The sequence below is a fragment of the Podarcis tiliguerta genome, assembly GCF_965153285.1.
Source record: "Podarcis tiliguerta genome assembly, chromosome: 12".
NCBI classification, from domain to species: domain Eukaryota; kingdom Metazoa; phylum Chordata; class Lepidosauria; order Squamata; family Lacertidae; genus Podarcis; species Podarcis tiliguerta.
The window spans coordinates 47,849,274-47,876,843 of NC_139545.1; the positions used below are offsets into that span (position 1 = coordinate 47,849,274).

At 42.3% G+C, this 27,570-nt stretch overlaps 1 protein-coding gene and 2 long non-coding RNA genes across 8 annotated transcripts in view; 1 reads left to right on the forward strand and 2 right to left on the reverse strand.

Moving 5' to 3' along the window:
- Nucleotides 1-1,590, reverse strand: part of LOC310661138 — a 29,011-nt gene extending 27,421 nt beyond the window's left edge. For all 4 annotated transcript variants that reach the window (XR_014503768.1, XR_014503769.1, XR_014503770.1 and 1 more), the window contains exon 1: nucleotides 1,221-1,590. This is a non-coding gene — a long non-coding RNA (uncharacterized lncRNA). The remainder of the gene's footprint in view (nucleotides 1-1,220) is intronic.
- LOC310661114 overlaps nucleotides 1-27,570 on the forward strand; it is a 94,596-nt gene that overhangs the window by 5,219 nt on the left and 61,807 nt on the right. For both annotated transcript variants that reach the window (XR_014503728.1, XR_014503729.1), the window contains exons 2-3: nucleotides 536-629; nucleotides 2,010-2,290. This is a non-coding gene — a long non-coding RNA (uncharacterized lncRNA). The remainder of the gene's footprint in view (nucleotides 1-535; nucleotides 630-2,009; nucleotides 2,291-27,570) is intronic.
- Nucleotides 21,495-26,177, reverse strand: EN2 (engrailed homeobox 2). 2 transcript variants are annotated; one of them, XM_083406753.1, is made up of 3 exons: nucleotides 26,105-26,177; nucleotides 24,563-25,793; nucleotides 21,495-21,830 (listed from the first exon to the last, which is right to left on the reverse strand). In XM_083406753.1, the coding sequence occupies exons 2-3, from the start codon at nucleotides 25,161-25,163 to the stop codon at nucleotides 21,514-21,516; spliced, it is 918 nt and encodes a 305-aa protein (XP_083262879.1). In that variant the 5' UTR covers nucleotides 25,164-25,793; nucleotides 26,105-26,177; the 3' UTR covers nucleotides 21,495-21,513. The 2 variants fall into 2 exon arrangements, with proteins under 2 accessions (XP_083262879.1, XP_083262878.1); XM_083406752.1 differs by lacking the exon at nucleotides 26,105-26,177 and having other exon boundaries at nucleotides 24,563-25,846.

A 27,570-nucleotide genomic window follows, 5' to 3' on the forward strand; every position in this document is an offset into this window, starting at 1 on the left:
TCCAGTTCTGGCACCTAGCTACGTCAAAGGTTTTTAGACAGCATTTAGAGCTGACTTTTTGAAATATGTTATCATAAAGTGACGTAAAAGGAGTGAGTCATGATAAAATAGGAAAACAGTCAACGCAGAACAGATGTGTTCTGATTAACAGGAGAAGCTGCCCTGGAGACACAATTTGTTAATTGATCACACGTCTATCTAAATAAAAACAATAGTTCCAATAGTTTTGTTATTATTATGCTTTTCAGATGAATAATGCATCCCAAAATGACTCATATCATATGTCTGACAGAAGAGTTGTCGAGCAGGAGCTGCTCTGTTTTCCTGGCCTGGGAGTTGTTACCAGCTGTGTTCCAGCTTGCTTTTTCCTCCTCCCTCCCATTCCATTTTCCTTGTGTGTTGTGTTTTTTAGATTACAAGATGTGACTGTCCTAGAACTTACGTTTATAAGCCGCTGTCAGAGCCTTTTGACTAAAGGGCAGGGTATTATTTTAATTTCCCAAAAATGAACTCAACTCATATCTCCTCCTCTCAGACTGATAACAGAAAAGAATAAGAGCAACAAGGAAAAGAAAATACAGAGAAAAGGTACAAGAAAGAAATCAGCTTGTCAACGCCAGGAAGAAATGGTGAGTTACTAGCAGGTAGAGTGACGTTATAAACCTCTTCTAAGGCTTCTGAAGAAGTGGTGAGTTACTAGCAGGTAGAGCAACATTATAAACCTCTTCTAAGGCCATCAAGAGATTTATTATTATTATTATTATTATTAATTTTATTTCTTTAAAAATTGCATATACCACCATTTGTCAAAAGGACACAGGGCAGCTTACAACATAGTAACATAATAAACAACACAATGCACATGAAGAACAACATCAGCAAGAAAAACAGTTGTGTGAATTCAATTCATAATAATAAGCAATAACATAATAGGCATGTCCAGTTAGTCACAATGTCATCCCCGCAATAAACTCTACAGCTCAACTCCTGCAAGTACCATATGCAAGTGAAATAACATTATTATCTATTAATCACAGGTGCAACTATAAAACATACACCTAATGACTACAGCAGTATTTCCTTGTAAAAAAGCAGCAGCAGTAGCATACTTCAAGTGCAGAATTTTTTTTACAAAGTGCATCTACACTTAAAAAAAAAAAAAAAGCTGGATCAAATGGGGTCGCCTTTTCATACATGGTTTTGCAGTTATTTAATCTCACTGATCAAGTGTTGAAACCCCACTACAAAGCCTTGTCCCACACATAATTTGGAAGGCTACACTGGACAATGAGGAAAAAGAAAATATGTGGCAGGAATTCTCCTCTTTGGTCAGCAGGGAGATAGAGCAGGGGTGTGTGTGTTTGTTTGTTTGTTTGTTTGTGTGTGTGTGTGTGAGAGAGAGAGAGAGAGAGAGAGAGTGAGTGAGAGAGAGAGAGAGAGCTGTCCATTTGACTTCCTTGCCTCTCTAGAAAGGCCTGCAACCCAGTAGTTTCCCTGGGCCTTAATGCTACCTAACTGCCAACCACCTGTGGCAGTTGGTTGCCATGGCAATTTCCCCAGGTTGCCTGGGCTGAACATTCTAGACTCCTACAGCTGCATAGAAAAAGCTGTGTATGTTCACATTAGAAGGGCCTTACATGAGTTTTACGGATAAATGTCCCCCTCAGATATATAGATATAGATATAGATATAGATATAGATATAGATATAGATATAGATATAGATATAGATATAGATATAGATATAGATATAGATATAGATATTTTGTTCGTTCATTGGTTCATTTGTTAGCTGCCCTTTGCCCTAAGGTTCCAGGGTGGGGTTGCAGCATTAAAACACCATATTAAAAACAATTTTAAGCAGCCTACAATCACAAGAAAAAGTGATTCCTAAAAACATACACACCTCAACTGTCAAAAGCCATCAGCTGTACTATTTATACACAACGCATGTATGGGGGGGAATGACAGTGAAGACCACTTTTCCGTTTGTTTCTCATTTTACCTCAGACTTCCTCTTCGTCAATGAAGTAGCTGTTTGCACGAATGTAGGGAAAATGGAGGGAGCGTGAGGGAAGGGCAGGGAGAAACAGAGAAAGCATAAGAGAGAGCGGGAGAGGCCATACATGTGAGGAGGACAACAATGCAGAGGAGAGATGGAGGAAGCGATTATGTGACAGGATTTTACACAGAGGACTCTGAGGCGCTGTGTTGTGAGGCAAGGAATGGACCCATGGCTGACCCTGGCACCAGAATGAGCGGATTCAGGAAGACGACGGCATGAAGGCAGAGTAAGTTCGATTGATTATTGAATTGAAATTCAATGGTTCTGCTTTCTGTGGTTCCCTTTTTTCCTATCTTTGTGGGAGAGAAAATGGGATGGGGGAAGAGAAAGTGGGCTAAGGAGGGTGGTCGCCATTCTAGATTAAAAAGAAAAGCATCACTAACTAACGCCTGGGCGAACTCAGTATTTCATAGTTGAAATCAGGGACACTCTTGTATACTAGAAATACCCCAGTTTTCATCCACTTTCTTGTTTTCTCTCTCACTACCACTGTTTCCTCTTTTAAAAAGTGTGTGGCTATTTAGGTGGCTATTGAGAACATCTTATGTTTAAGAAGGCTTTCCCTGAGGCGTGGTATGGTCATTTTTTGGACTATTAACTGTATAGTTGCAAAAATGCTTTTATTGCTTTTGGTTTCCTTGGCCTGTAATATTTGGTATTTTATCTTCTTGTATGCTGCTCCTGGTAGCTTTTGTTTGTGAAGCTGTATATAAATCTGCAAATAAAATTTGTTGTCAGCATCCATCTGTCTTGAGAGACAATGGAGTGCGCTTCTGGGGGTGAAGTCATGCTGCCACCAAAGTGACTTCCCCGAGGAGCAAGCCTGGACAGTGTGTATGGAGATGCTGTGATGCCCAAATGACAAGACTCCCTTCTTGGCCTTGCTGATATGATCCAAAGGAAATCGGAGCAATACATTTGGCACCAACTTGGCTGCAGGAGTTCCTAGAATAAGACTTACAACTGTCTTAGGGACTCTACTCCAGATTTGTGTAGGGTTTACTTCTTAGTCTTCTCTTCTCCCGAATATATCCTGCAAAGCAGTGGGTATTTAAGATCAGAACTTTCCTTTTCCAGATGAGCTACCTTCCCAGGTTGATGAGCCCCATCTGCCCCTCACTTCCTTCTACAACACATAAACCTCCTTCTTGACCATTGGACCATTGGTCTTGCCTGATCAATCTGCTGGAGCCTATCTTTGTATGCAGGGGAAGACCCTAACTCATTGGGAGTTTGAGACCCATCAGTTACCCTCACCTGGTTTAGCCAGCCAATCAAAGCTGTTTCCCAGGGTTTGGTCACTGTTGCATGCTGATAGCTTCTAGGAGCCGCAGGTGAGGACTGAGTGTAGGGTGGGGAGACCAAATGTGGACAAACTAGCTCAGGAGGAGCATGGTGTGTCCCCCACTAGAGATACTACCCCTCCCGTTACACCCTATAGATCCCAAATAAAAGTAAAATCAAACAAAATAATTGCACTGTAGAATGGTTAGTACAAACTTCAGTCTCACAGTGGAGAGACTGATGTCAGTAGCCAATCAAAAATGACCATTCAGTCCAACCCAATGCATTTCTGCTCAGTTGTGTGTCCCAGTGTATTCAATGGGACTTTTATGCATGCATGCCTGGGAGTATCTGCAAGTGTACATAGGCTTGGAACTCAGGAAACTGCCTTATACCAAGTCACACCTTAGTCCATGGGTAGGCAAACTAAGGCCCGGGGGCCAGATCCAGCCCAACTGCCTTCTCAAGCTGGCCCGCGGACGGTCCGGGAATCAGCATGTTTTTACATGAGTAGAATGTGTCCTTTTATTTAAAATGCATCTCTGGGTTATTTGTGGGGCCTGCCTGGTGTTTTTACATGAGTAGAATGTGCGCTTTTATTTAAAATGCATCTCTGGGTGATTTGTGGGGCATAGGAATTCGTTCATTTTTTCCCGTCAAGATATAGTCTGGCCCACCACAAGGTCTGAGGGACAGTGGACCCTGCTGACCCTTGAGCTTATTTTGGAGGTTCTAGCAGGGGAGTGCAGCTATTTTATACCCTTGACAGAAGAATGGTACACTCCTATCTGGGATGGTCGTCCTCTTCCACCAAGCACGCAGCTTCAGGAGGGACGCACATGGAGCGGTGAGGGAGGAAGGGGACACCCGCCTAGACAGCCAGATCAGCCGAATCAACCCTGGCGATCAATGGGGTGACAGATGTCGCAGCCAGATCGCCCTCACATCCTTTAGTGGTAGTATGGCTGTATTGTTTTTTGTAACATAAAACCATTCAATAAAAATTATTCAAAAAGAAAAGAAAAGAAAAGGTTTGCTGACTCCTGCCTTAGTCCCTCTAGTTCAGTGCTGTATACAGTGACTGGCAGTGATTCTCCGGCATTTCAGACCAGAATCTTTCCCAGTCCTACCTGGAGATTCCAAAAAAGTAAAAAGTATGGATACTGATTTACAAGGAACAAATGCAGTGGTACCTCATGTTACAAACGCTTCAGGTTACAAACACTTCGGGTTACAAACTCCGCAAACCTGGAAGTAGTACCTTGGATTGAGAACTTTGCCCCAGGATGAGAATGGAAATCACATGCCAGCAGCATGGCAGCAGCGGCAGTCCCCATTAGCGAAAGCGCACCTCAGGTTTAGAACAGTTTCAGATTAAGAACGGACCTCCGGAACGAATTAAGTTTGTAACACGAGGTACCACTGTATCAGAAAACTGGATTTGTCTTCTGGAAACTGAAACAGTTAATCTAAGTCCAGAACCACAGGTAAGTAATGAACTGGCCTAATAAACTTAAGCCCAGTTGAAACAAATGTTGAAAGGCAGTTCAGTTGCTCAGGTTACTGGGTTTCTAGTAGAAACTTTCTGCTTGTTAATGTGGGTGCATCCCCCCTAATGGAAGTCTGCAGCTTGGAGAATGCATTGCAGATGGATGCCCAAGCTAAGTGGCATGATCTGGTCAAAAAGTGCCTTCTACCAGCATGAACTGATGAGCCAGCTGCAGTCGCTTCTGGAAAAACATGATCATATCATAATTATCCATGTTTTGATAACATCAAGGTTAAAGTATTGCAATGCATTATATATCAGCTGCTGATGAAGATTGATCAGAAATTTCAAGTGCTGCCAAGTACAGCAGCTAAACTATTAACTGGGTGGATAGAACAATTTGCTTCTCACAAGTGCTGCCAGTGTTTTTATGGATACAATTAAAATGGGATATCTTAAAGAGTATCTGCTTCAGTATGAACCTGCTCAATTGTTAAGGTCTTCATAGCATGCTCCACTTCAGGTGGCTCCACCTTCAGTAGTGAAATGGATTACTACTAAAGATAGACCTTTTCTGTGCTGGCACCCTGGTTGTGAAACTCCTACCTCAGATATGTTCATCAAGAAATGTTGTTTTAATCTTGTGTGGATGGTGCTTAGGTCATGTGGTATTTAGGATCACATTGCTTGATTTTATACAGCTAATTAGATATATACTATTTCTATTGCTACTTGTGGCTATGCCAAGATCATTTTAGGCAGTGCTATTGTAGTAAGAACTACAGATGTATTTTCACTCCATCCAAGCAGGGTAGCCCACTACTTAAGTGTGTCAATGCCCTTAAACTTGGCTTCAGTTTTTGCAATTTCTTTGCTATCATGTTGTACCTTAAGGATAGCTTGTTGTTCTGTTTGCTTAATTACTATCTCATCCTTTATTTCAACAACAGTTATAAGTGAATTGTGAAGATCTTCTCCATATCCTTATGAAATAGGTTCTATTGTTTTATGCAGTATAGGTTTAATTCTAATTTGTCTATCTGTGCATATGAGGACTTTAAGCGAAAAGTCAGATGGTAGTACCTTAGAAACATTGCAGAAAAATCTATTACTAAATATTACAATTAGTTTAATAACATATCTATTAACAATAATATAATCATAAAATGTTTCTATACATACACATCTTTGTCCTTGAACTTGATTAATTCCTTATAATAATATACATTTGACATTCTCAATGAAAAACAACTGATGTGATTCAAAATCTTCATCTTTACAAACAAATAATAAATTTATTTTGTACAATAATTAAAGCTCCAATAGAAGTGTGTAAAATATATGGTGATTAAAAAATTATAGTAACAAGCTCTGTAACTTTTTTAATACATTGCATTATTATGAAAGATGACTAGAAAAAATGTATCTAACATGGATTTTTCTGGTTTGTTTGCTCTATGAATATGTAATGGATTATGGACATTTGAATACTTTGATAGTTTGTAATTAAACTACAGATATAATCTTCCTCTCAGCTTTTTGATCTTGTATCTAGTTAGCATGGCTATTTGGAAGAGGGTTGATCTGTTTATCTATAGAGGACCCTCCCAAGTAAAAGAGGTAGGATAAAAGGCACATTTCTACAGGTTTCTACATGAGTAGAGATATTTGGCTTGCATGAGAAGATTATTGTGGCTACAGTATAATAGAAAAATTTCTGAAGTTATAAGCTAAGTTATAAACAGTGAAGCAGTTTACATCATTACTGGGAAATGCGGCTGGGTTGCAACCAATTACTAGTATGCAGCATGGTATACAAGTCTTTTCCAGAGTGGAGGAGTGACAGGTCTAGAGATGCAGGTTTGATAATACCCACAAAGTTGGGGCAGGCCTGGTCTTGCTTTATGTATGGCTGGTGGGCTTCTTCCTCCAATTGCAGCTTCTCGTAGTGGGTACTTAACAACAAGAGTGTTTATTTGGGTCCATGGAGTCCTCTAAGCAGAAGCAGGTTTTAGATGGTGCAACCAGTTCTACCACATTGAGTGCCATGCCTAGTGAGTGCTGCAGGTTGTCAGAACTATGGTGTAGTGAATTTATCAGAATGGAAGACGAGAGGCAGGAGGTGCCAAATTTTGGCTTCACACAGGGTACCACTGAAATTTGAAAGACCAAAGTCCATCCCTGGTCCAAGGGTGTTCACTGTGGTGACCACAGCTTGTCCAGGCTTTCAGTCAACTTAGTGGGGTAAGGTGTACAAAAAAGGTCCATATCACGTTTCCCAAAGAGCAAGATTACACACAGTGAAACATTTTTAAAATGGCACACTGGATAACTGGGGGTGGAGATGCAGATCACTGCATTTGAAGGATCATGCATGTAAGCAAGGGTGCCAACTTGAATAAAATATGGGGGGTGCAGATAAGCTTGTGGCTGGAAGTATGGCAGGGCCTAGGCTCTTCCCATGAGCTGCTGCAGTATGTCCTCTGGTGTGTCTGAGCTGCCTGACATCTCAGCAAGCTCAATGTCTCCAAGAGAGTTTGACTAACTGGGCTTATCTGTGAGAAACTAACTGGGTTTATATGCAAGATGCTTCTGGTCTCTCTAGTGTCTGGGAGAAACACTTCTGAAGAAGGAGCATTTTGTAGTTCATGCCTTCTTGGCATAGTAGGCCAAACCTGTGGGTAGCTCTCCTCCTCTGAATTAGAAGGGTGAACTATTTTCTTGAGTTTTGTTACCTAATCCTGACATTTTTTATTTGGAAGTCCATGTTTGATGTTTTATCATATAATTAGAAGTACTGCATTTTTATCCTACATGATTCAAGCATTTTTAAAAAGTGAAATAATTTAAATTTAAATGTCCATGTTTAACAACAACCCATCTATATTCAGAAGCTGTACATTGATAAGTTAATGGTAGTTTGGAGGGAGAGAGATATGAAAAAGAAAACTGAAGAAACAAAGCTGCAAAAATGAACCTTAAAATACAAAACTAACATTTTTCATTTTTAAAGGAAAAAAGTTTACTTTGACAACATCATTAAGCTGTAAAACTGACTTCAGTTGATTATTATAATTGCAAATTCAGATCTATATATCAAATTTAGTGTATAACATCATTTATAGTTTTCCTTAATAGGATTTACTAACATAGATTAGCTGTATCATGTATTTAACTTAATATGTAATAATATACGAGCATAAATCTTCTGAAGTGTAGCCCCAAAAAGAACTAGTATAAAATTATGGGTGTACAGTTTGACCAATTTGATTTGTAATGTTTTAAAAATTCAAACAAGTTAATATTGGATAAAAATAATATATCACTAAGAAGTAACTAAATGCCTTCTCACACTAATGTTGACTTCCTGTTCATTGTTGTCTTATTTTCTAATATGGCTAGATAACATTAGCTCTAATTTGAATTAATGTACAGTTTCAGGTGGGAGATTCTCTTTTCCAGTTTTGTCACACAGTATGATACTGTACAAGTCGCTAAGCCAAGTTCTCACAACAGCAATAGAGTGATGAGCCAAATTCCTTTTTATACTCTAATGTACTCAGCTGTAAATTAGGATAATGTTAGCCTAATCCACAAGTCAGGTAAGCTGATATGCAAGGATTTAAACCAATTTATTCCACCATTGACTTCAATGGGACTAAAGATATTTAAACAAACTGGGCTGTGGAGAAGGCTATGTTGGAGTGGCATGATATGAAGTTTGATTAATTCATATTTTTAAAGAGGAAATACAATTATCACAAAAAGGGTAGCATTATTTTGAAAGCTTTTGTTAATAATCAGCTGTTTCTTCATGACATCTAATTACTTAACAAAAGAGAATACATATAAAATTAAAACACCAGTCCAATTACCTTGCCATTGTTTTACAAGAGCCTCTTAAATCATTTTGAATAATAAACTGAATTTCACAGATTTGTAAAAACATTTAAATCATATTTTTGTGCAAAATACCAAATATGTTTTTTAAATGGCCAGAAAGGACAAATACAAAAAGTGATCTATAATAAATGGACCTATTTTTCAGTATTTGCTTTGGGTGCAGATATGCATCCCATTCTCAGTGTGTTCCTGGTCCCAATATTATCCCTGAATGCAGAAGTGGACAGATCACCTTGCTAGCCCCAGCTGATTTGCTAACTGTGACCTAACGTAGAAAAGAAGAATCTGGCCTCAGTTATATATGCACTAATTGTATCCAGACTGGGCTATTGAAATGAACCTTTATAAGCAGGTCAGAAACTGCATTTGGTAAATAATACTGTCACCAGGATGATGGTAGGAGCATGTTGAACTTATAATATTTAATGATGAGGGGGTGGGGAATGGTTTCATTCACACTTTTGGAAACAGTAATCAAACTTAAACACAGCTATCCTTGAGAATTCACACATATCCAAATTCTCTGATTGAATTCCCAACCAACCAATGTGTACAATAAGGTGTATATTAGTGGAAAGTGTACATAAAAATGCATATATTAGTGAAAATCACATACAAATTGCATTATTTAGGGGGAAATGCTTTAAACATGAGAAGAAAAATATGTATAATGCACACTAATATGCTGATGAATTTCACAAAGTTATGCAGAAATATGGCAAATAGAACTTAAGACTGGGAAAATGGGAAACTGAGAGAAACTAAAATTGGCAGATTTGTACATCCCTAATCACATTACAACTATCCTACAAAAACTCATTGGTTACAAATGCATTCCTGGTTCAATTTCAAGTGCTTGTGTTAACCTCTAAAGCCCTCAACAGTCTAGTAACATGTTTTTCTCAAAGACTGCCTACATGAACCTATTCAAGCTTTGAGACCAATGCTGCTCAGCCATCAGGCATATACCTTTAGAAAATGTTTAATTGTGGGATTCCAAGGGCAGGACTTTCTTAGTGGTGGCACTGTTGTGGAATTCTCTCTGTAAAGAAGTCCACCAAATGCCTTGTTTTCCTGTGTGTTACTTTTTAGACATTTTTTATTATTATTATGCTGACTCCTTTGGTTTTAATGCTTCTGAATTTTGTATTTCTATTATGTAATATATTTTTAATTGATGTTTTATTTTTATTTATATGGGGGAGATGATAGCACTTGAGAGATGGCTGAAAGCTACTGAAAACTAAATTTTAAAAAAGAATTTAGCATCTTCCTAAATAGACCTATCTTACGTAATCCAAACTTATGTACCATTTTAAAGAACAGCCAAGACTGCATTCTCTACAGAAACCTTATATAAGCTATATCATGCTAGTCACAAGGTTCAAAATATCTTCGTACTGAAGGAGTCACCATATGCCAAATATTAACCAATGGTATTAAAAGCCCTGGACATTAGCTTTAATGGACAACCTTATGAAACAAATCAATGCATTCACTGGACAATCACATACTGACAGTTTAATTGAGAACTGGTATCCATTGCCACCTTATAACAACCAGCACTCAGTCGCTCAACATAATGCTAAACCTCATGAGTAGCTCTGTTCAGATAATATAATTCCACAGCTGCTCCAGGAGAAACCATGTGCCCTCATTGTTGTCTTTATTATATTATTATTCCTCCTGTATGTTTACATGTGGGACGCGGGTGGCGCTGTGGGTTAAAGCCTCAGCGCCTAGGGCTTGCCGATCGAAAGGTCGGCGGTTCGAATCCCCGCGGCGGGGTGCGCTCCCGTTGTTCGGTCCCAGCGTCTGCCAACCTAGCAGTTCGAAAGCACTCTCGGGTGCAAGTAGATAAATAGGGACCGCTTACTAGCGGGAAGGTAAACGGCGTTTCTGTGTGCGGCTCTGGCTCGCCAGAGCAGCGTTGTCACGCTGGCCACGTGACCCGGAAGTGTCTTCGGACAGCGCTGGCCCCCGGCCTCTTTGAGTGAGATGGGCGCACAACCCTAGAGTCTGTCAAGACTGGCCCGTACGGGCAGGGGTACCTTTACCTTTACCTTATGTTTACACGGTTTTATGTTTATTTTCCACCTTGGTACTGTTACTTTTATTAAAAACAATAAAAATAGAATTTTAAAAGAACAACAATAGCAGGGGCATTCAGAAATACGAAGAAGATATCAGTATACTTTGGGGAGCTCCAAATCTAAAAGAACCAAACTGGGTGTGTGGATACAGCCCAGTGAGGACATAGAATGCTCAGTAGTCGTGGAATGTAGAGTGTCAGTTGGAAAAGGTGGAATGGAAAGGACTGCTGGAGAACAGCAGGGTTGTCTAGCTAGAATCCTGAACAGGAGCCCTTCTGTTAGGCATGGGTACACTGAACATTTTGTTGCAGGGGTCCCTTGTTTTTTAATAACGATCTGTCTGTCTGTTTCTCTGTCTCTCTATCTGTATATATAAAATCGTAATTGAAATAAAAAATATCAGTATGTATGACTTTGTAATGATAATGTCATTACAAACCAATGGGATGTAGGTTACCATGTTACACACACTTAGTGAAGGATACATTTTCAAATGTCTAAAGATCCTAATACTGACAGCTGAATATGCCACATGGATGTAGGCGACTCAACATATATCTTAAACCTAAACAATTGTGGCCTAACACATCACATTTGGCAATGTTGAAATGACATGTTTTTAATGTATGAGATTTGGTTTTCTTTATGTATTTAAGACAGTGCTTTTTTCCTTTAAAAATGCTAAGGGGCACTCTCATTTTCCTGCTCATATTGAAATACTGCCCCTCAATGAGGCCAAACTTAGATTCACAAAATGTTTAGGGGTATGCGTACCCCCAGAAAAAAACACTATTTAGAACTTTCCCTATTGATAGGAAATTCAATAAATTAATTTTATGACTTTGAAATATTTTTTCCTTAAACATTCTTGAATAAATATTCTAGGCAATTTGTTAAAGGAAAAGAAAAGCATACTAGAACTGAATTGTTATCCTGATGCAGAATCTGACTGAAGAGAAGTTGTACAGTACCTCAATCCTAAAAAGACTCTTGTAAATGTTAAATTTATTTAATTAAATGGCAATTACTTCCAATTCTTCTAGGGTACAGCCTAGGATAGATACATTCCTCATATACAGACCACAATAAAAACACAAAGGGCACAGTCCCCTGGGAAGTTCTTCTGTGCAAGCCCCATTCAATTGAAAGGGAGCTGCAAGAGTACAATGGGGCTTGTGCAGGAGAACTTCCCAGTGCATACTGAAGCTAAACATCCAAACACACTGGCTATTTTAACAACACTTTTAAAAATGAGTAAATGTAGAATTCAGTTGTATGGGATTTGTGGGGAAAGCTCCTCAAAATTCATCAAAATTATTTCTTGGGAATCAATATATTTCCATGCCAATCTTTATTTTAACTGTGACTAGGAATGCTGATAGTCTTACAGTCCATATTTGGAAAAATTATGGCTGATTTTTGTGCCTCACTTTTAGCTGTCTCTTTGAAACACCTTAAGGCAGATTGATTTTTTTTTAGCCATTGGGGTACTGATCAGTTCCAAAATTTGGGCTCTTTTTGAGGCATCTCAGGTTAAGCATTCACAAAAGCTAGTCATTCAAAATTGTGAGCTTCATCTTTCATTAATGGAAACTCATAGTGATCAGTATAAGGGGGTTCATTTAGCAAACTTACTTTTTATAAAGTATGAATAAACCAGGAGGTCTACCTCATTCATAACTAAAGTAAAAGTGGATCTCTACACTCTGACAAAGTTCAGCCACTGAGCTGCAGCATTAACTTGTATTCTAACAAGATTAAAATATATTTGTCCTGGGGATTAGCATACTTAAGTCCCCTTTTGCCTTTTTAGCAGTGGCAGTGCACTTTGATCTGTGTTGCATGGCAAGAGCACGGCTTGGGCCCAGCCATCCGAGTGCCAAGTGTGAAATCGGCCTGATGTCATCCCCATTCTTCATCTTTTACATCTTTCACCAGTTTAATTATATTTCCGCCACAAAGCTCTGGAGCTTCATTGCATATTCAAGTTTGACTAGGAAGCATTTAAAAAAATGTACGGATGAACTAACTCTGTGGGGGAAGGGACAGGATGCTTAAACCTTTACTGAAAAGGGGCAGCAAGCTCCAAACCTTGACTTAGCAATAATAAATAAATAAATTCTTACCTGGTTTTTTTTTTAGTGCATGTAGAGCTTTGTGTAAATTGATCTTCATTAAATTATTGCCATTGTGGTACAAACTGTAGCATGGAACTACAGATTATTTACCTTGATGAACTTTGACATTTAAGTTTCGTACCTTACACTTTCTGCATTCTGAAACTGTGCTGCTGCCTCTCCACATGGTCCTTTCATATCACTTGGCTTCTTGTAAAGGCACCATTGCACTAGATGGAAGCAAGCTGATACTGTGCCCCTCTGATAATACTTTTGTGTTTCAGAGGCAAATGGGTTCTGGGCCAGGGGAGGGAGAATATTAAGAAAATGGAGGTCCTCTGTGCATATTGGCTTTGCGATATTTACACTTACTCATCTTCACTCCCATTGCCTCCATTCTACGTCATTACAGAATTTTCTCAAGAGTTGGTCATTATTTTGATTCTATTTCTTGTGCATTGTTCAGAGTAGATTGCATCTGTTATGTGAATCCCCTCAAACTTAAGTGGGGAAGTGGACACCTCTACCCTAAAGGTGTGAGATGACTTTGTGGAAGAGGAAGGGGACAAAGGGAGAGGAAATGAGCCCACCTGCAGCTGTGACATAGGCTTTGACCTTCACCCCAGTCTTCTGGCCACAGACTCTATTCATAGTAAGTTAGAGTGTCTGTGAGACACAAGCACATTCTCTCTCTCTAGCTCATCAAGTCAGTGACCGTTGGGCGTTACTTCCACATACAAGCCAGGCAGAATAGAAATGCAGATCAGCTTCTTTAGCATTTGAGAGCAGGTCAATGCTGGGAAATGCTCTTCTCAGACAGCCTCTTTTGTCTGTGATTTTCCAGTGTTTTCCACTTTCTGGATATGAGCAGAGACAGGTAATGTGACAATGGATGAGATAAATGTATGTTCCCATTTGCTATTTAAGAGAGATGGGAGTTGGGAGAAAGAAAGCCTGATGTGAGTTTGAGATACTTCAAATTAATGAGTATTTTATTTGGAGTCATTACTCCCCATTTAGAATGTGACGTTACAATGCATTGCTTTTTAAATTGAATTGATATAATTATAAAATTATCTCCACATAATTAACTCAAGGATTACATTTGATTCTATTTAGCATGTAATCAAAGCCTATTATGTTTTAGCTATAGGAACACCAATTACATCTAAAAGGGTTACTTAGACCCAGCTCCATTGGGGGGTGGGAAGGAGAATAGCTTCTCTTGGTGTTATTACAGTTATATTCACAAGCAGATGAAAGATAGACAGAAATATGAAATGATATAGGCTCTTCTGTATGCTCACACACATGCATGCATGCATTCTCTTGCTTTCTTTTGTATTTATTTAGCTTCAGGATCGCTGGAGGGGAGAAAAATTAGGAAGTTTACTACTTACTTCAGGTTTTGGGTTAAAACAGTGCATCAGATGGGTCCTGATACTGGCAAGTACATATGAGAAAGCAGAGAAGGAGATCCTTCACTCATTTCTGCACTGGAATTTAAAAGAAGTGGACTGTGATCCACAAAAACTTATAATAAATTTGTAAAGTCTTTAGCAAATCTAGTCTTTGATCTTTAAAGATTCTTGGCTGCTTTACCTTTCCAGTGTACAAGAAACAGCAGCAGAGAACAGGTCAGAGCTGAAATTATGCATTTTATAATTTTGGCTTCTTGCTCTTGATAATCTCTTACAATGCTCAACATCCCAACTGCCCTACCCCCCCCCCCCAAAAAAAAACCACTGTAGCTATTTATAAAGGTATAATGAACTGGAGGCAGTTGCTTTTGACTGAAACACCTCTGTAGAAGATACCATATCGTGTAGATACATGAGACAAAAAGGAACTGGGCAGTCCTGAGGCTTTTAAAAAGAGACCACAACTGATGGACTTCGGCAAAACTTCAAATTTTTCCTTCTTAAGAAGGTCTGTTGGGATATTCCGTGGAGGAAATGAACGGGTATCTTTCCCAGATTAAGGTATCCCAATTCTACAAAATCAAAGAGTTCGACAAAAGATTGGCATCTAGTTGGAAGAAGTGGAGAGGAAGAAAATAATCGGGATTGTTCAGGAGAAGTCAAGCAACATGAGACAGCAAGTAGATGCCGCCGTCGCTGGCGCTGTTGCCGCTAAACCACGGTGTCGCTTGCCAGGGAAATCAAGACGCCGCCGAGAAAGCTCTCTGCAGCCTGGCAGTTGGATCTAGAGATTCAGAGGAGGAAAGATGTCCTGGGGAAAATGGTAGCATTTACACTGCAACCTCAGCGTCTGTCTAAGCCCGAAGGAAGGGCCTAATGAAACAGCTTGTTTTCCACACAGAAGAAAATCCAGAAAGGTTTTTCTAAATAAAGTATTGTAGGCGGACCCGATGCTGTAGAAGGACTTGTGTTGGCGCTTGGAGCAATGACAGTTCTGCATTCGACCAGCTGGTCTGTTGCTGAGCCTCGCTTCTCTTCCTTTCCCTAAATATTTATTAACTGGACAAATGCATGGTGTATTTCCAATAGACCCAGTAGTGTCGTAGGCATAGGCAAATAATATCACGCGTGGTTCTAGGTACTCTTGTGTGTGCCTGGAAAGTCCGTGCTTTACAGAAGTTATAGCATTAAACTATATCAAAAATACAAAAGCTACAAATTCAACAGTGAGAAGGAAGGTGGCAGTGGAAGTCCATATTAGGAAGAAAGAGCATTATTTTTATGTTAGTCTTCTTAAACTGTAATCATTCTGTCTTGGCTGAAATAAATCAATGAGCTGGTGTTGATTTCACTATTAAAAACACTAAAACGAGCCTAAACTGGCATATCAACGAAAAATGCATTACGATGCTTTAAACAGGAGCAGCAAATGGGGCCCACGCGATCTACCAGATTGTAAATCACAAGCCACATACACTGGAGTAGCCCTTTTGGTTAAATGGGAAATTTTACGCAAATTGGTTGCATTCTTCCTCAGTTTGTTCCAAAGCAAGTTGTATCTTGGTCTGCAACTCAAAAAAAGACCAAATGTGAAGAAGTGGGAGAGAAGAAACTGTGTCAACTCTAAGAGGCCGGGATCTTAGGGTCAACCAAGCTGGATCGCGCAAGTTTCTTCTTGCTCCCTCCAACTAGGTCACTCTGGCTCCCACATTGTTGTACAGAAACATAGCTGTACCGCCGCCCAAACACTTCCCCGTAGTTCGAAATTTACCCTAAACCTAAGGTAGGCTATTGCCTAGAAAATCACACCCAGAGTCTACACTAGTTAGCCCAGTGCTGGTAGGTGAGCCCTGGGGACTTCCCAGCACCTTCTCACACCACAAAAGAGCTCCTGGGATGTTCTGGGAGTCTGAAATCCTGGCCACAGTTGAGGTATTTAAACCAGTAAGTCAAAGGAAATGCCCCGCTTGGAGCCAGGAACTAGGGCTTTCAGATCCTTTTCCAGCCTTCAAGAAACGACTTGGTCTTATCAGTGCCTGGATTTTCCTAGGCTGTTATCCGTATGAAAGTGCTAGAGAAATCTTAGAAAACATGCATTACTTCTTATCCCAGATGTCATAAAATTATTTTGCTTGGTTATTTTGTTGAAATCAGTCTGAATGTTTACCAAATTAAGTTGTGCCATCTTTACATTATCTCCTTACTTAGCATTTCATAGTTAGAGATGCTGGTCTAGAAATCATGATATCCCAGGGGCACTTTGTATGGCTGCATGGGCGGGGATTGAATAGACAGGTCGGATATTAAATCAGCGGGATGCAGAATGACTTTTTGCCACAACCCCAAGCTTGCTAAATAGTTTCGCCCTCTGAGGGGGCGACTCACTGACCACTTGCACAGAAGTAGTCTTATTACCCTTCGTAGGACTGCGCTAGTGTAAATAAACAACGAATCCATCTCTTTTACCTTATACCTATGGCACAATAGGGCAAGCACATTTGCATATATAGTGCCTGGAATATTGCCTGTGTGGGGCATTATAGAATGCAGTATTACTATGGAGCGGTTCCTGGAGCAGATCGTAGTGTCGAAAAAGAAATTGCTTATAAAACAAGCTACCTGCCTGAAGTTAAGATCCATATAAAACTTAATTGCATATTATTATGCTTTTAATTTTCAAAAAACACTTTTGTCAAATGATACGTGATATCACTTTCTTATAGGGCTTGCTGTTTGATATGATTAATTTATTTCCATGAGAAATACCATTATTTGTGAGTGCTCTGTTAAAATCCTGGAATGATAAAAACTTTTTCTTAAGCAATTAAACGTTGTTAAGAAAGTAAATTCTGTTGTAATCAACGGAACTTACTACCAAGTAAATTGGTTTGAGAGTAGATTACAGGTGTAGATTGGTCGCATTCGTCTCAGAAACCTTCTAAGTTACGGAATTTAAGATCTGGATGGTTGTGTGCCTGCAGATACTTTTAAATGTATGCATGGCTTCATTTCTACATCCTGCACCCTCCGCATACCCTCGAGTTAAACTGCAACCCAATTAAAACTAAGTAGTAGGATTTAAGCTGATTTGGTCCCATTGATTTTAGTGGGACTAAAGCTGGATTTAAATAGAAGCACTTTGGTTTAACTGGGTTGTAGGTGATCATATGTACAGTTAACTTTATGTATCTGCCCACGCATTAAAATCTATATGCATTCCCAAGATTTAGAAAAACACCGTATTTTCAGAGTTAATGCAGTTTTACATGTGAGCGGTTACAACTGTTGTGTTATTTGGCTGACTTGAGTGTAGTAGTGATTTATGCAATGAACATATCTGTCGTTGTAGAGTCTTTATTTTTAGGGGGGAGCGAGTTATATTAGAGGTTTTGTGGTTTGCCTTCGCTTTCATCCGGATCCAGTTTTACAAGGGCTGAAACTTTCAATATGCAGGACGTGCCCCTTTGGACAGAACAGCCCACACTTGGCCCTGTTCGCTTTTTCGCTTTCGCATTCCTGTTAAAGGCCTCTTTCTCCGCGCGGAATGGCAACGTAATTCTTGATGGCCTGCTGTAAGCTTTCAGTTAGACTGCCTCGAAACATATTCTCTTCCTCCTCCTAATACTGCTGATTTTTTCCGAAAGTCTTAAGTTCTTGCAGTTTCCCATTCCAACTGCAAACTTTGTGCGATTGTGGTAGTTTCTGCGGCTGCTCTCTAAGGCTTCAATCCTATGGACATCTGCTTGGGCGTAAGCCCCATCGAACACAGGGGGACGTACTTCCGAATAAGCAAAAGCCCTTTGGATCCGGTTGCACGGACTCCCTGTCAACCAATGCGTTTGCATACTAAAGGCTGCCCTGTAAGGTATTTGTATCTCGATGGGTGTGCTGAAATAATTCCCCTTTTCGTGCAATACACTTGACTTGGTATACAGCTCATGGAACTTGAGTGGCTTCATGTTGGTATTTTCTGTCTGGATCTTGAGCAGACAGTATTTCCTGCAAGACTGTTATGTTCTCCAAAAAGGATACGACAGCCTGCTCAGTCTCTTTAAATATTAGTTTTACAAATATTCCTGCTTTTTTTGACATATTGTCTAAAGCCACTGCAGTGAATTGATTGTATATATTAACGGTCTATACAGTATTTGCTTTGGGAAGTTGCAGCGAGGTTTAGAAGAATTCAGAATGCAAGGCAATCCTATATACTCAGAAGTAAGTCTCACTGAATTCAATTGGGCTTACTCCCAAGAATATTGGACTTTCTTTCTTTCTTTCTTTCTTTCTTTCTTTATTGTATGGTAGGTAGAAATGCCAAATATGTTTTAAGAATGATGAAAAAGCAAGTTCAAAGATACCATTTGTGTTTAACATTTTGAAGCATTGACCTCTTATAGCAGAAACAAGGTCTAGTAATATAATTTTGGTCTACAGCCTCTTTTTCTTTTTAAAAGAATCCTCCTTAAGAAATATTGCCAAAATATTTGGGAATAACATCTCTTTTATTGCACTAAAGCAAATGAGAACCACATTTATTTCACTCTCCCCACCAGAATATTAAATTCAAATTGGATATTATTGTCATTGGATTCGTATTTATGAATTTATATAACTTTGGGTTTTGCAAACATACTTTTCTAAATCACTTTCCCAGCTGTTCAGACATTGAAGCATATATATATTCACAAAAGAGTAAACTTGTTATATGTACAAAACATATTGTACATATATTACTGTCATGTTATATATTACTAGCCCTGAATGCTTCCAAGTTCTAATGTTTAAAAGTTTGCTTGCCCTTCTCATGTACAGATGTATTATCTAAAGTTTCTTAATTATTCAACAAATCGATTAACCATCTGGTAGCAAAATTGTTCTTCTTCTAACTTGACATTCACAACTCTTTTACACCTATGTACAATTCCCTTAGGACTCAGGAATCAACTTTAAGGACTATATATTGCTCCGGTTCAAAGTTTTGATGCACGCATTCTAGATTTCATAATAAATGTGGTTTTTTTTATTTAATGCAGTCTTCAAAGATTTAAACACACAAAATGCAGTGAAATTGTCCACAATTTTGAGACCACAGTTGTAAATAGAAACATTCATATTTCATAAGTTTATAAATATTTGATACTGCGAATTGTAAATGCACATGTTTTATAAACTGAAAAACACCTTTGTTTTCTTGCTAAAAGGCAATGTCATTGATTTCTGTCTCCTAAGCAGCTGATGGTTATTCACAGAATTTTAAATTACAGCATTGGTTGTATACTTTCTTTCTTTTCAAAGTTGATACTACTATGTACAATATGTGTCTACTATAATTGTGAAATAAAGAGAGTTTTTAAGGCAAAGCGAGAAGTTTAACCTCAACAATCAAGAAGACTATAGTCCTGAATAATTGTACAGCATCCTCCCATGCGAGACCTCTGGCCAATATTTTGGAGACTTTTCCTTTCCCCAAGAAAAGGAGAAGGGTTGAAGTGTGGGAGAAAATTCTGAATAAAATACAAATAATTAGCTTCACTGTATCTCACATTAGAATCAGAAGATTTAAAAATGTTGGGCAAGGAAAGGGGGGCGATAAGAAATACACAAAAATCATTATGACTTTTATGAATTCTTCACAATTCTTCGTAATGTATGTGCTCAATTAAAAATCTCTCCCATTTTGGGGAATGAAAGGCAACTTTTTTCCAACGTGGGCTAGTGATTATTTCCCCTTTAAAGAAAAGGCCAGTTTCTAACCAAGAGACTTTAGAGACAACCCTAACCCTCCTCCTTTTATATCCTCTTGCATAATAGAAGTCAGTTAAGCTGAAAAGGTGCCCTAACTCTCTCTCCACCCTCCCTCCTCTAGATTTGTTCTTTTCCTGAGCCAGGCTGGTTGCATGGAAAAGCCTTCCCTAGCCCAAAAGCTAGTGGTGCAGACTCCTCACCCCAACTCTCTTATGTGCACAAACATATACACACACACTGGCTCCCCACCCCCACAAATGCCACAGGGGCCTGGTACATTTGTCCACAGCACTGCAAAGCTAAAGCGCCAGGCCACGCTGCTTTCTGAGCAGCACTTTAAAAAGAAGCAACGAGCAAGCGCCAAAGCAAAACAATGTAGGGAACTAGCAGATGGGAATGGGATGAGCTAATGGGACACAACAGCAAGGCAAGCTCCGAAGCGTGTGGGGTTACCCTCCCTCTGGCTTCTCACACTGGGCAATGTCCATCCTAAAACTACAAAGAAAAGACCTTCTTCCCTTTTTACTTCCCAGGACACGGTCCCGGAAGTTACGAGGTTTTATTCTAAACTTTTCCCATCACGCTCCTTAGGCGGGAATAATTACCGAATTAACATGTCCTTGATTGAAGTCGGCCACTATTTGTTTACCAACTTTTTCTGAGTCTCTAAACACTACCTTCCCTCACTCACACACACATCCTTTACTCCAGTCTAATGGAGAAATGAGGATAAATTCAAGAAACATTCCTAAGGCTTAACATCATGTTTCAGTACTTCTTTCCCCCGATTTCTGAATGTGTTACTTGCAAACGGGCAGCATGTTTACATAGTTAGCTTATAATTTATATTGTGATAATTAAAGTTCTTCTATACCCATCCCAAAGGCAAACACAAGAGGAAGAAAAGAAAAAAAGAAACGTTAAAACTCATAGAACAAATAGGAGAACTATTTATTCGGTTCACAGCCTCGTGAAATGCAGCAATAAAAATCTTTGGACTTCAGCAAAAGTTGTCTTTAATATTTTGAATTTCAAAAAACAGTGTCCAATGTCCATTTAAAACAGTGCTTAAGTCTATAAAAAGGTAACTTAAGCTTTTAAAAAAATTGATAAAGTTAGCATCTAAAATTTCCATAGAACAAAAAGAAAATCAAAAAATATTTTATAATCAGATATTTTGGATATTTTTTTTTACAACACCTTACCTGTAAATTATATATATACACAGAATATTGCAGAATTATATCTAATACACAATATTTCCCCACTATTTATGCTGGTATAGTTTTTTATACACTGGCCCTTATTTGTTTTTGTTTTTAATTAAATTATTGCATTGTATAAACTCTGACTCGCCCCTTCCCCCCCCTCCCCTGGCTTACCCCCCCTCCCCTCATCTACTCGCTGTCTGACTTGCCGTCTTTCGAGGCCGTGGAGTGGTTGTACAGTCCTTGTGCCATGAGGTGAACCGCCAGGGAGTTCTTGTTGCCGGTGGCTTTCTTGATTTTGGCCCGCTTGTTCTGAAACCAGATCTTGATCTGAGACTCGTTGAGGCTGAGTTCTTGAGCCAGGCTTTGCCTCCTCTGCTCTGTCAAGTATCTGTTCGTCTGAAACTCCGCTTTGAGTCTTTGCAGCTGCTCCGCCGTGAACGCTGTCCGGGGACGTTTGTCCTCCTTGTTGGGGTTCTTCTTCTTTGGTTTGCGGGATCTGGGGCCTGCGGTCCGTGGCGAGAGAAGGAGACACAGAGAGCGAGAGAGGTTGAATGGAGGGGCGCTTTGGAAGGGAGCCCAGAACGTGCCCTGGCTTGGAAGCTTAATTCAATTAGCAGCACCGGGCGAGGGAATTTGGGCGGGGAGGAGGGAGCGAGAGACGCAGAAAGAGTCTCAAATGTCCTTCGCTTTTCGAAGCTACGTGCCAGTTGGTTCCCTCTGCCCCTCAGGGACCAAGTTCAGCGCATGCCACCAATGCCCCTCTCGCTTTTTCTCCAAGCAGGGCCTTCCTTGTCAAATGGAAAGGGGCTGGATCGCCACCATCCCAGGGGTGTGTGCGAGGTGGGGTCCAAGAAGAGGGAGGGAGAGCCAAGGGGGAGAGGCGGACCCAGGCCAAGGACAAGGGGGCCTTTGCCTTACCCAGAGCAGTGCCCTCACACCCCCCCCCCAAGTTCACTGCGTGTTTTTCTCCGGGGATGAGGGGGTGTGGAGAGAGAAGCAAGCGCCAAGATGGCCAGGGAACGAGCTCCATTTCTGCGGGAGGCCTGCGTGGGGCTCCTTTTCTCTGCGGAGGAGGCGCGTTTCGGGGACCAGCTCCATGCAGCCTCTACCACCCTTTGTTATGGGTGACTGTGCCCGGTCCCCGAGGGGCTTTGCGCACCCTCGCCTGACCTTCCTCGGGGCCGTTTTACCACGGCTGCTGCCCCCGGGGGAACCCGGTTTGCGAGCGCGCAGACACATGGTCCGCATTGCTCCCCCGCCAACCGGGCTGCTGGGGGCGCGTCAGCCGGAGGGTCCCGCTTTCTCTCCCCAGCGACTAGGCCCGTCTTGGGCCGGGGCGACGCCGCAGCCCGGCCTAGGCCACAGCCTGGTTCTCGAGCTGGGTGCCAACCCACGATGGCGCTCTCTCTCCTCCGCTACTCACGTCCATGGCAGCCCCTCAACTCTCGGCTGTGGCAGGAGAATTCGGCCTGTCCGAGAGGCGCTTCTTGGCAGCGCCTTTGCGGCCTTCCCTAATAATTACGAGGCGGGCGGATTGGGGTGGGGGAGGGGAAATCGCCTGAGAAAATGACTTGGAGATCCCGGGGCGACGGGGGGGGAGGGAGGGGGGAGAGGGAAGTTTTCTCTCACGTTTTCAAAAGGTGAACCAAGCGGAGCTTCAAAAAGGAATGGTGAGAACAATCTTCACAACAGCCTCTTCAAGACTGCCCCGTTTTTTCCTCCCTTAACCCCGGAGTGCACTAAATGTAAACAACACAAACACAAATCCGCCCTACTTTCCTTGCCTTTGGAAAGTAATCAGAAAAATATTCGGGATTAAATTCTCCCCTAGACAGGAGCTTGCACAACTCTCATCCTTCTTGCCAGCTCCATACTAAAATGGTAAACAGCCGCCTTTGCGACACTGAATGCATTTTCCCCTTCCTTAAAAACAGAAATATAATGCATTCATACAAAACTACAAATTAGAACTCTTCTTTTCCTCTAACAACATTGACCCCAACATTTTAGAGATACCCTTTTTCTTCTACAGTGCAATGCATATTAAAAATTAAACGTTAGTTTTAAACTAGGTCGCCTTGCAATTTTGTATTCTCCAAATGTTACACTTAAGAATGGTAATTATTCTGATGGGAAATATTCTCCGTCGTATTATAAGCATCTTTCGACAGGGTTTAACTTACTCGGTGGTTTGGGCCATGGTGAGAATCTATGATAATTAAATATTAACAAAGAAAGGGACTGGAGAACAATGGAGTAAATTTCGAATCAGACGGGAATATTATCCGGCAGCGAAGGAGGTTGCTGTCTCACTAACTCATTTTTAACAGCTATGAATTTATTCGACGATAAAATATATTGGAAGCAAGGTGGAAAGTCCTTTCGGAAAAATAAAACAAAAATCGAGATCCAATTGTTTTAAAACAAGAAAATTCTATTGAGCGAATTTGCAATTCTCGTTCAGGAAGACTAAAACACCCTCGAGTGTCCCTGACGATAAAGGGCATTCCAGGCACTCGGCGGCTCCTAGTCCCGGCTCTCTCTTCCCGAGGCAGGGCTGGAGAGATCCCCACTTCGCTCCCACCCCTGCAAGCAAGCAAGTCTTCCTTTTCAGCGGCTCTGCAATAACTTCCAGGGCCTTTTCGAGCGCGGCTGCTCCGCACGAGAAGCCAGGGAGGAAAGAAAAATACTTCCAAGGCCTGCTTATTTCTAGAGGCCGGAGAAGACAACTTCACAGGTCGGGCCTTGGCGACCAGCAGCTGAGCTAGCCAAAGAAGGGGGCAGAATAGGACGCCTCCAAGGATTGCTACTGACTTCTTTTCCATCTTATCTTCTTGGTAAACGGAGAGAAGGGGGAATGAAAACAAACCCCACCTTGCAAACAGCCTCCTGGGCTTCAGATCCCGGCTATTTCTCCCAGCTGCCAAGAAGGAAATCGCTTTGTGTGCGGCTCGAGCCTTCGGCTCTTTCTCCCCGCGCCCTCCTGGAGTTTCGTCCTCACTGTATCAAAATCCCTCCTACGCCTGCCGCTGCCTCCCCACGTTTGTTTCAAAGCAGATAACTTTGTAAAACTGTCTTATTTTGCAAAGGGTGATTGCAACCCGCCGCCCCCTTTCGCCGCGATCGCCTTGCAGCCAAGTCGCCAGCTCTTTCGCTCGCGGGCGGGAGGTGGGTGGAGGGTCCAGAGACCCTCTTCTCGAGAGGCCAGCGACCTGGTCCAGAGCTGTTTGCTTACCTGACGAAGGCCTGTCCGAATAGCGGGTGCAGTAGACCCAGGCTGGCCACAGCATGGGCTGCGCGCTGGGGAAGGAGCTGGCCTGGGAGCTGTCCGAGTCGGAGCTCAGCGACTGATCGCCGCCGCCGCCGCCGCCGCCGCTGCTGCCGCTGCCGCGGGACTTCAAGGCTCCGTCGAGCGCGCCAGAGTCGCCGCCTTTCTTAGCCGGGGCTAGAGCTTTGGAGCCGCCGCCGCCGCCTCCTCCGTCGGTCGGGGAACCGGAGGCTGGCGCCGCCGAGGGGCTCCGGGCGGTGAGGAGCTGCTGCTGCTGCTGCTGCTGCTGCTGCTGCTCCGGGTTAACGCTGCTGCCGCCGCCACCGCCGCAGGTACCGCCGTCTTTCCTCCGGCCGAACTCCGGCCGCAGGATGTTGTCGATGAAAAAGTTCGTGATTCGGTGCGGCGGGTGCTGGTGCGGATGGTTGCCGGGTTCCTGGAGCACCCGGGGCAGGAGCATCGCCCTCCGCCGGTTGGGCTCCCCGTCGCTGCCGCTGCTGGACTCCTCCGGCGGCGGCGGCTGTTCGGCGCCTCCTTCGGCGCCCGGGCGCTGCTCGTTCTCCTCCATGCTGAACACGGAGTCCCCAAATGTTGTTGCCCTCCCGCTTTTGTCTGCGCGCGCTTCGGGGCTGCTCGGTTTGGGTTACCCCCCTCCACACCCCCTTCCGCCTGGGTCCGCGGAGCAATCCAAATCCAGACTTTGCAAAGCGAGCCAGATATAACTGAAAATATTTTATATATATATATATGTTGCCGCCGCTTCTCCTTCTCCCTTCGGCTGCTGTAGTTGGTTCCTCCTTCTGCCCCCTTCCAGCCTTTCAGTTGTGCAGCCCCCTCCTGCGTTCTTTGCCCCGCAATGTATTCATCATTAGGACTTTCATCCGCCACCCCCGCCCCCACTCTTGTCCGGCTTCCGAGGGTGGAGAAGAGACTGGCGGCAACCTGACAAAAAATGGTGACGATCCTTCCACGGGGGAAAAGTCAATGGAGCCCCCTCTGCCGAGCTGGAGAAAGTGCCTTCCTCCTCTCTACAGCGCACAAGGCAAGCGCAGGCTTGAGACACACAGAGGCATCTGGACAATCACAGCCGATCTCTGGCTTCCTCCCTGCCTTTGAGCCAAATATTCCAAGTTGCACAGGAGGAGATGAGAGGGGAATCTCTCTCTCTTGCTCTTCCGGACTCGCTTTCCCTGGCTACCTATAGTGGGGGTGTAAATTTAGAAGCCACTTAAACTGAACCTGAAATACTTTCACTCTGGATTTTTGTTCTTATTTTTAATAGAGCTCCTCAAGTGACGTTGCAAGGCCGGTATCCTAGACACGTGCCTTTGGCCAATGACAGAAGAGCCTTTTGCACACGTGATACAGTAGCACTCTAGTAAATGACAGGAACAGCCCCCCTCCTCCCGTTTCCCAATGCCCCCACCTCCTGATTTTAAAGCTGCAGCGTCCTCTGCTTCTCAAGAGCCTTTTTTTAATATATATAAAAAAGAAGGAATGCAGGAATACCTTCGTCTTCTAAACAAGGGATAGATTCATCACCCCTTGTCTTGCTAATCTGTTTCCTTTTATATCTTCGCCTGAAGAAGGGCTCCAGTACACACTGGGGGGTGGGGGGGTTCCTATATTGTTTACAATTGGAGTTGGGAGGGGGAAGGAGAAGAAGACAGAATGAGAGGGGGCGAAATCCCACAATTCCTTGCAAAATGCATAAATAATATTAAATGAACCAGAGCGATACAAAGGGACTTTTTGTGTTACCGATTTATTTTTTGGGGGGTGGGAGCGAGAGGAAGAATCAGAGGCAGTTAATTTTAAAGCAGACTCTCTCTTTCGCCGTCTTTTTGTCTTACTATTTCTCTGCGCGCGCGCGCACACGCACACCAACCAGTCCCAGCCCCCTCTTTTGTAATCCCGGAGCCTCGCCTGCAGGAAAAGACGGGCAAATATCGGGGGTTCCTGTTGGGGGGGGGGGCTTTTTTAAATGCCAGACTGCACTGGGGCTGCTATTATTGGTAACTGCAGTGCTATAAACATAAGACGGTATGATAATTGATTCATTCAGCTGAAAACTGGACAGGAGCCTTTGATCATTTATTCCAGCTTCAAAAACAATATTAAACAGAGAGGTTTCCCATTGACAGGCAGGAGGACGTGAGAGTCCCCCTTCCCCCAAGCAGCTCTAATCAAAATAATCAAGCGATAGGGGTATTCACACACGAACACACACACACACACACACGGAATAGATACAGCCCTCCCATTTTTAATCTTGTTTAAAAAATCTAAATATTAAGAACTCCAAATGTTGCATTAAGGTCTGTCTGGAGTCTGCAAGGAGTGCTCCTCACCGGAGTTGCAAAGAAGGCCCCCTCCACGGGGCCAGCCCCTTTCCTTAAGCGTCTCCTCCTTCGGCCTGCGAAGGATTTTTTCCTCCCCAAACCTCCCGCTAAACACTCTGCCTGCAGACAGAACCAAAATAACCATCTCTTCCATGCCATCCGCGGGATCTTTGCTTGGCTGCTCTTGAATTTGTGAAAGTCACCCAAAGGTCACTGAAACGCTGGAGGGTGAGTGCAGCTTTAAACACACACCATAAACCAGCCGAGGAGGAGAAAGCGATGGTGATGGTGATGATGGTGATGAGAACAACAACCTTAAGAAAGCAAAAGAAAAGCTTTTGTCAACAAACTCTGACGATGGGGGAGGGGCCGGAGAGTGACGGCACATGATCCAGTCAGCGCCAAAGACAAAAATGAAGCCAAAACATCCACGGCGGCGTCCAGGCAGCTGCTCCTGCCCCTTTTTTAAGATTTCCAAGGCAGACGTTGCCCACCCTGAGGCGGGCCACTCAGCGCTTTTCGCCTTCTCTCCCGGAGGCCCGTTGCAAGTGCGGGGAACCCAAGAGGTTGGGTGGAAAGAAGGGAAAGCAGGGTTAGGCAAAGCCGGGACAGAAAACCTGGGAAGGAGAGCAA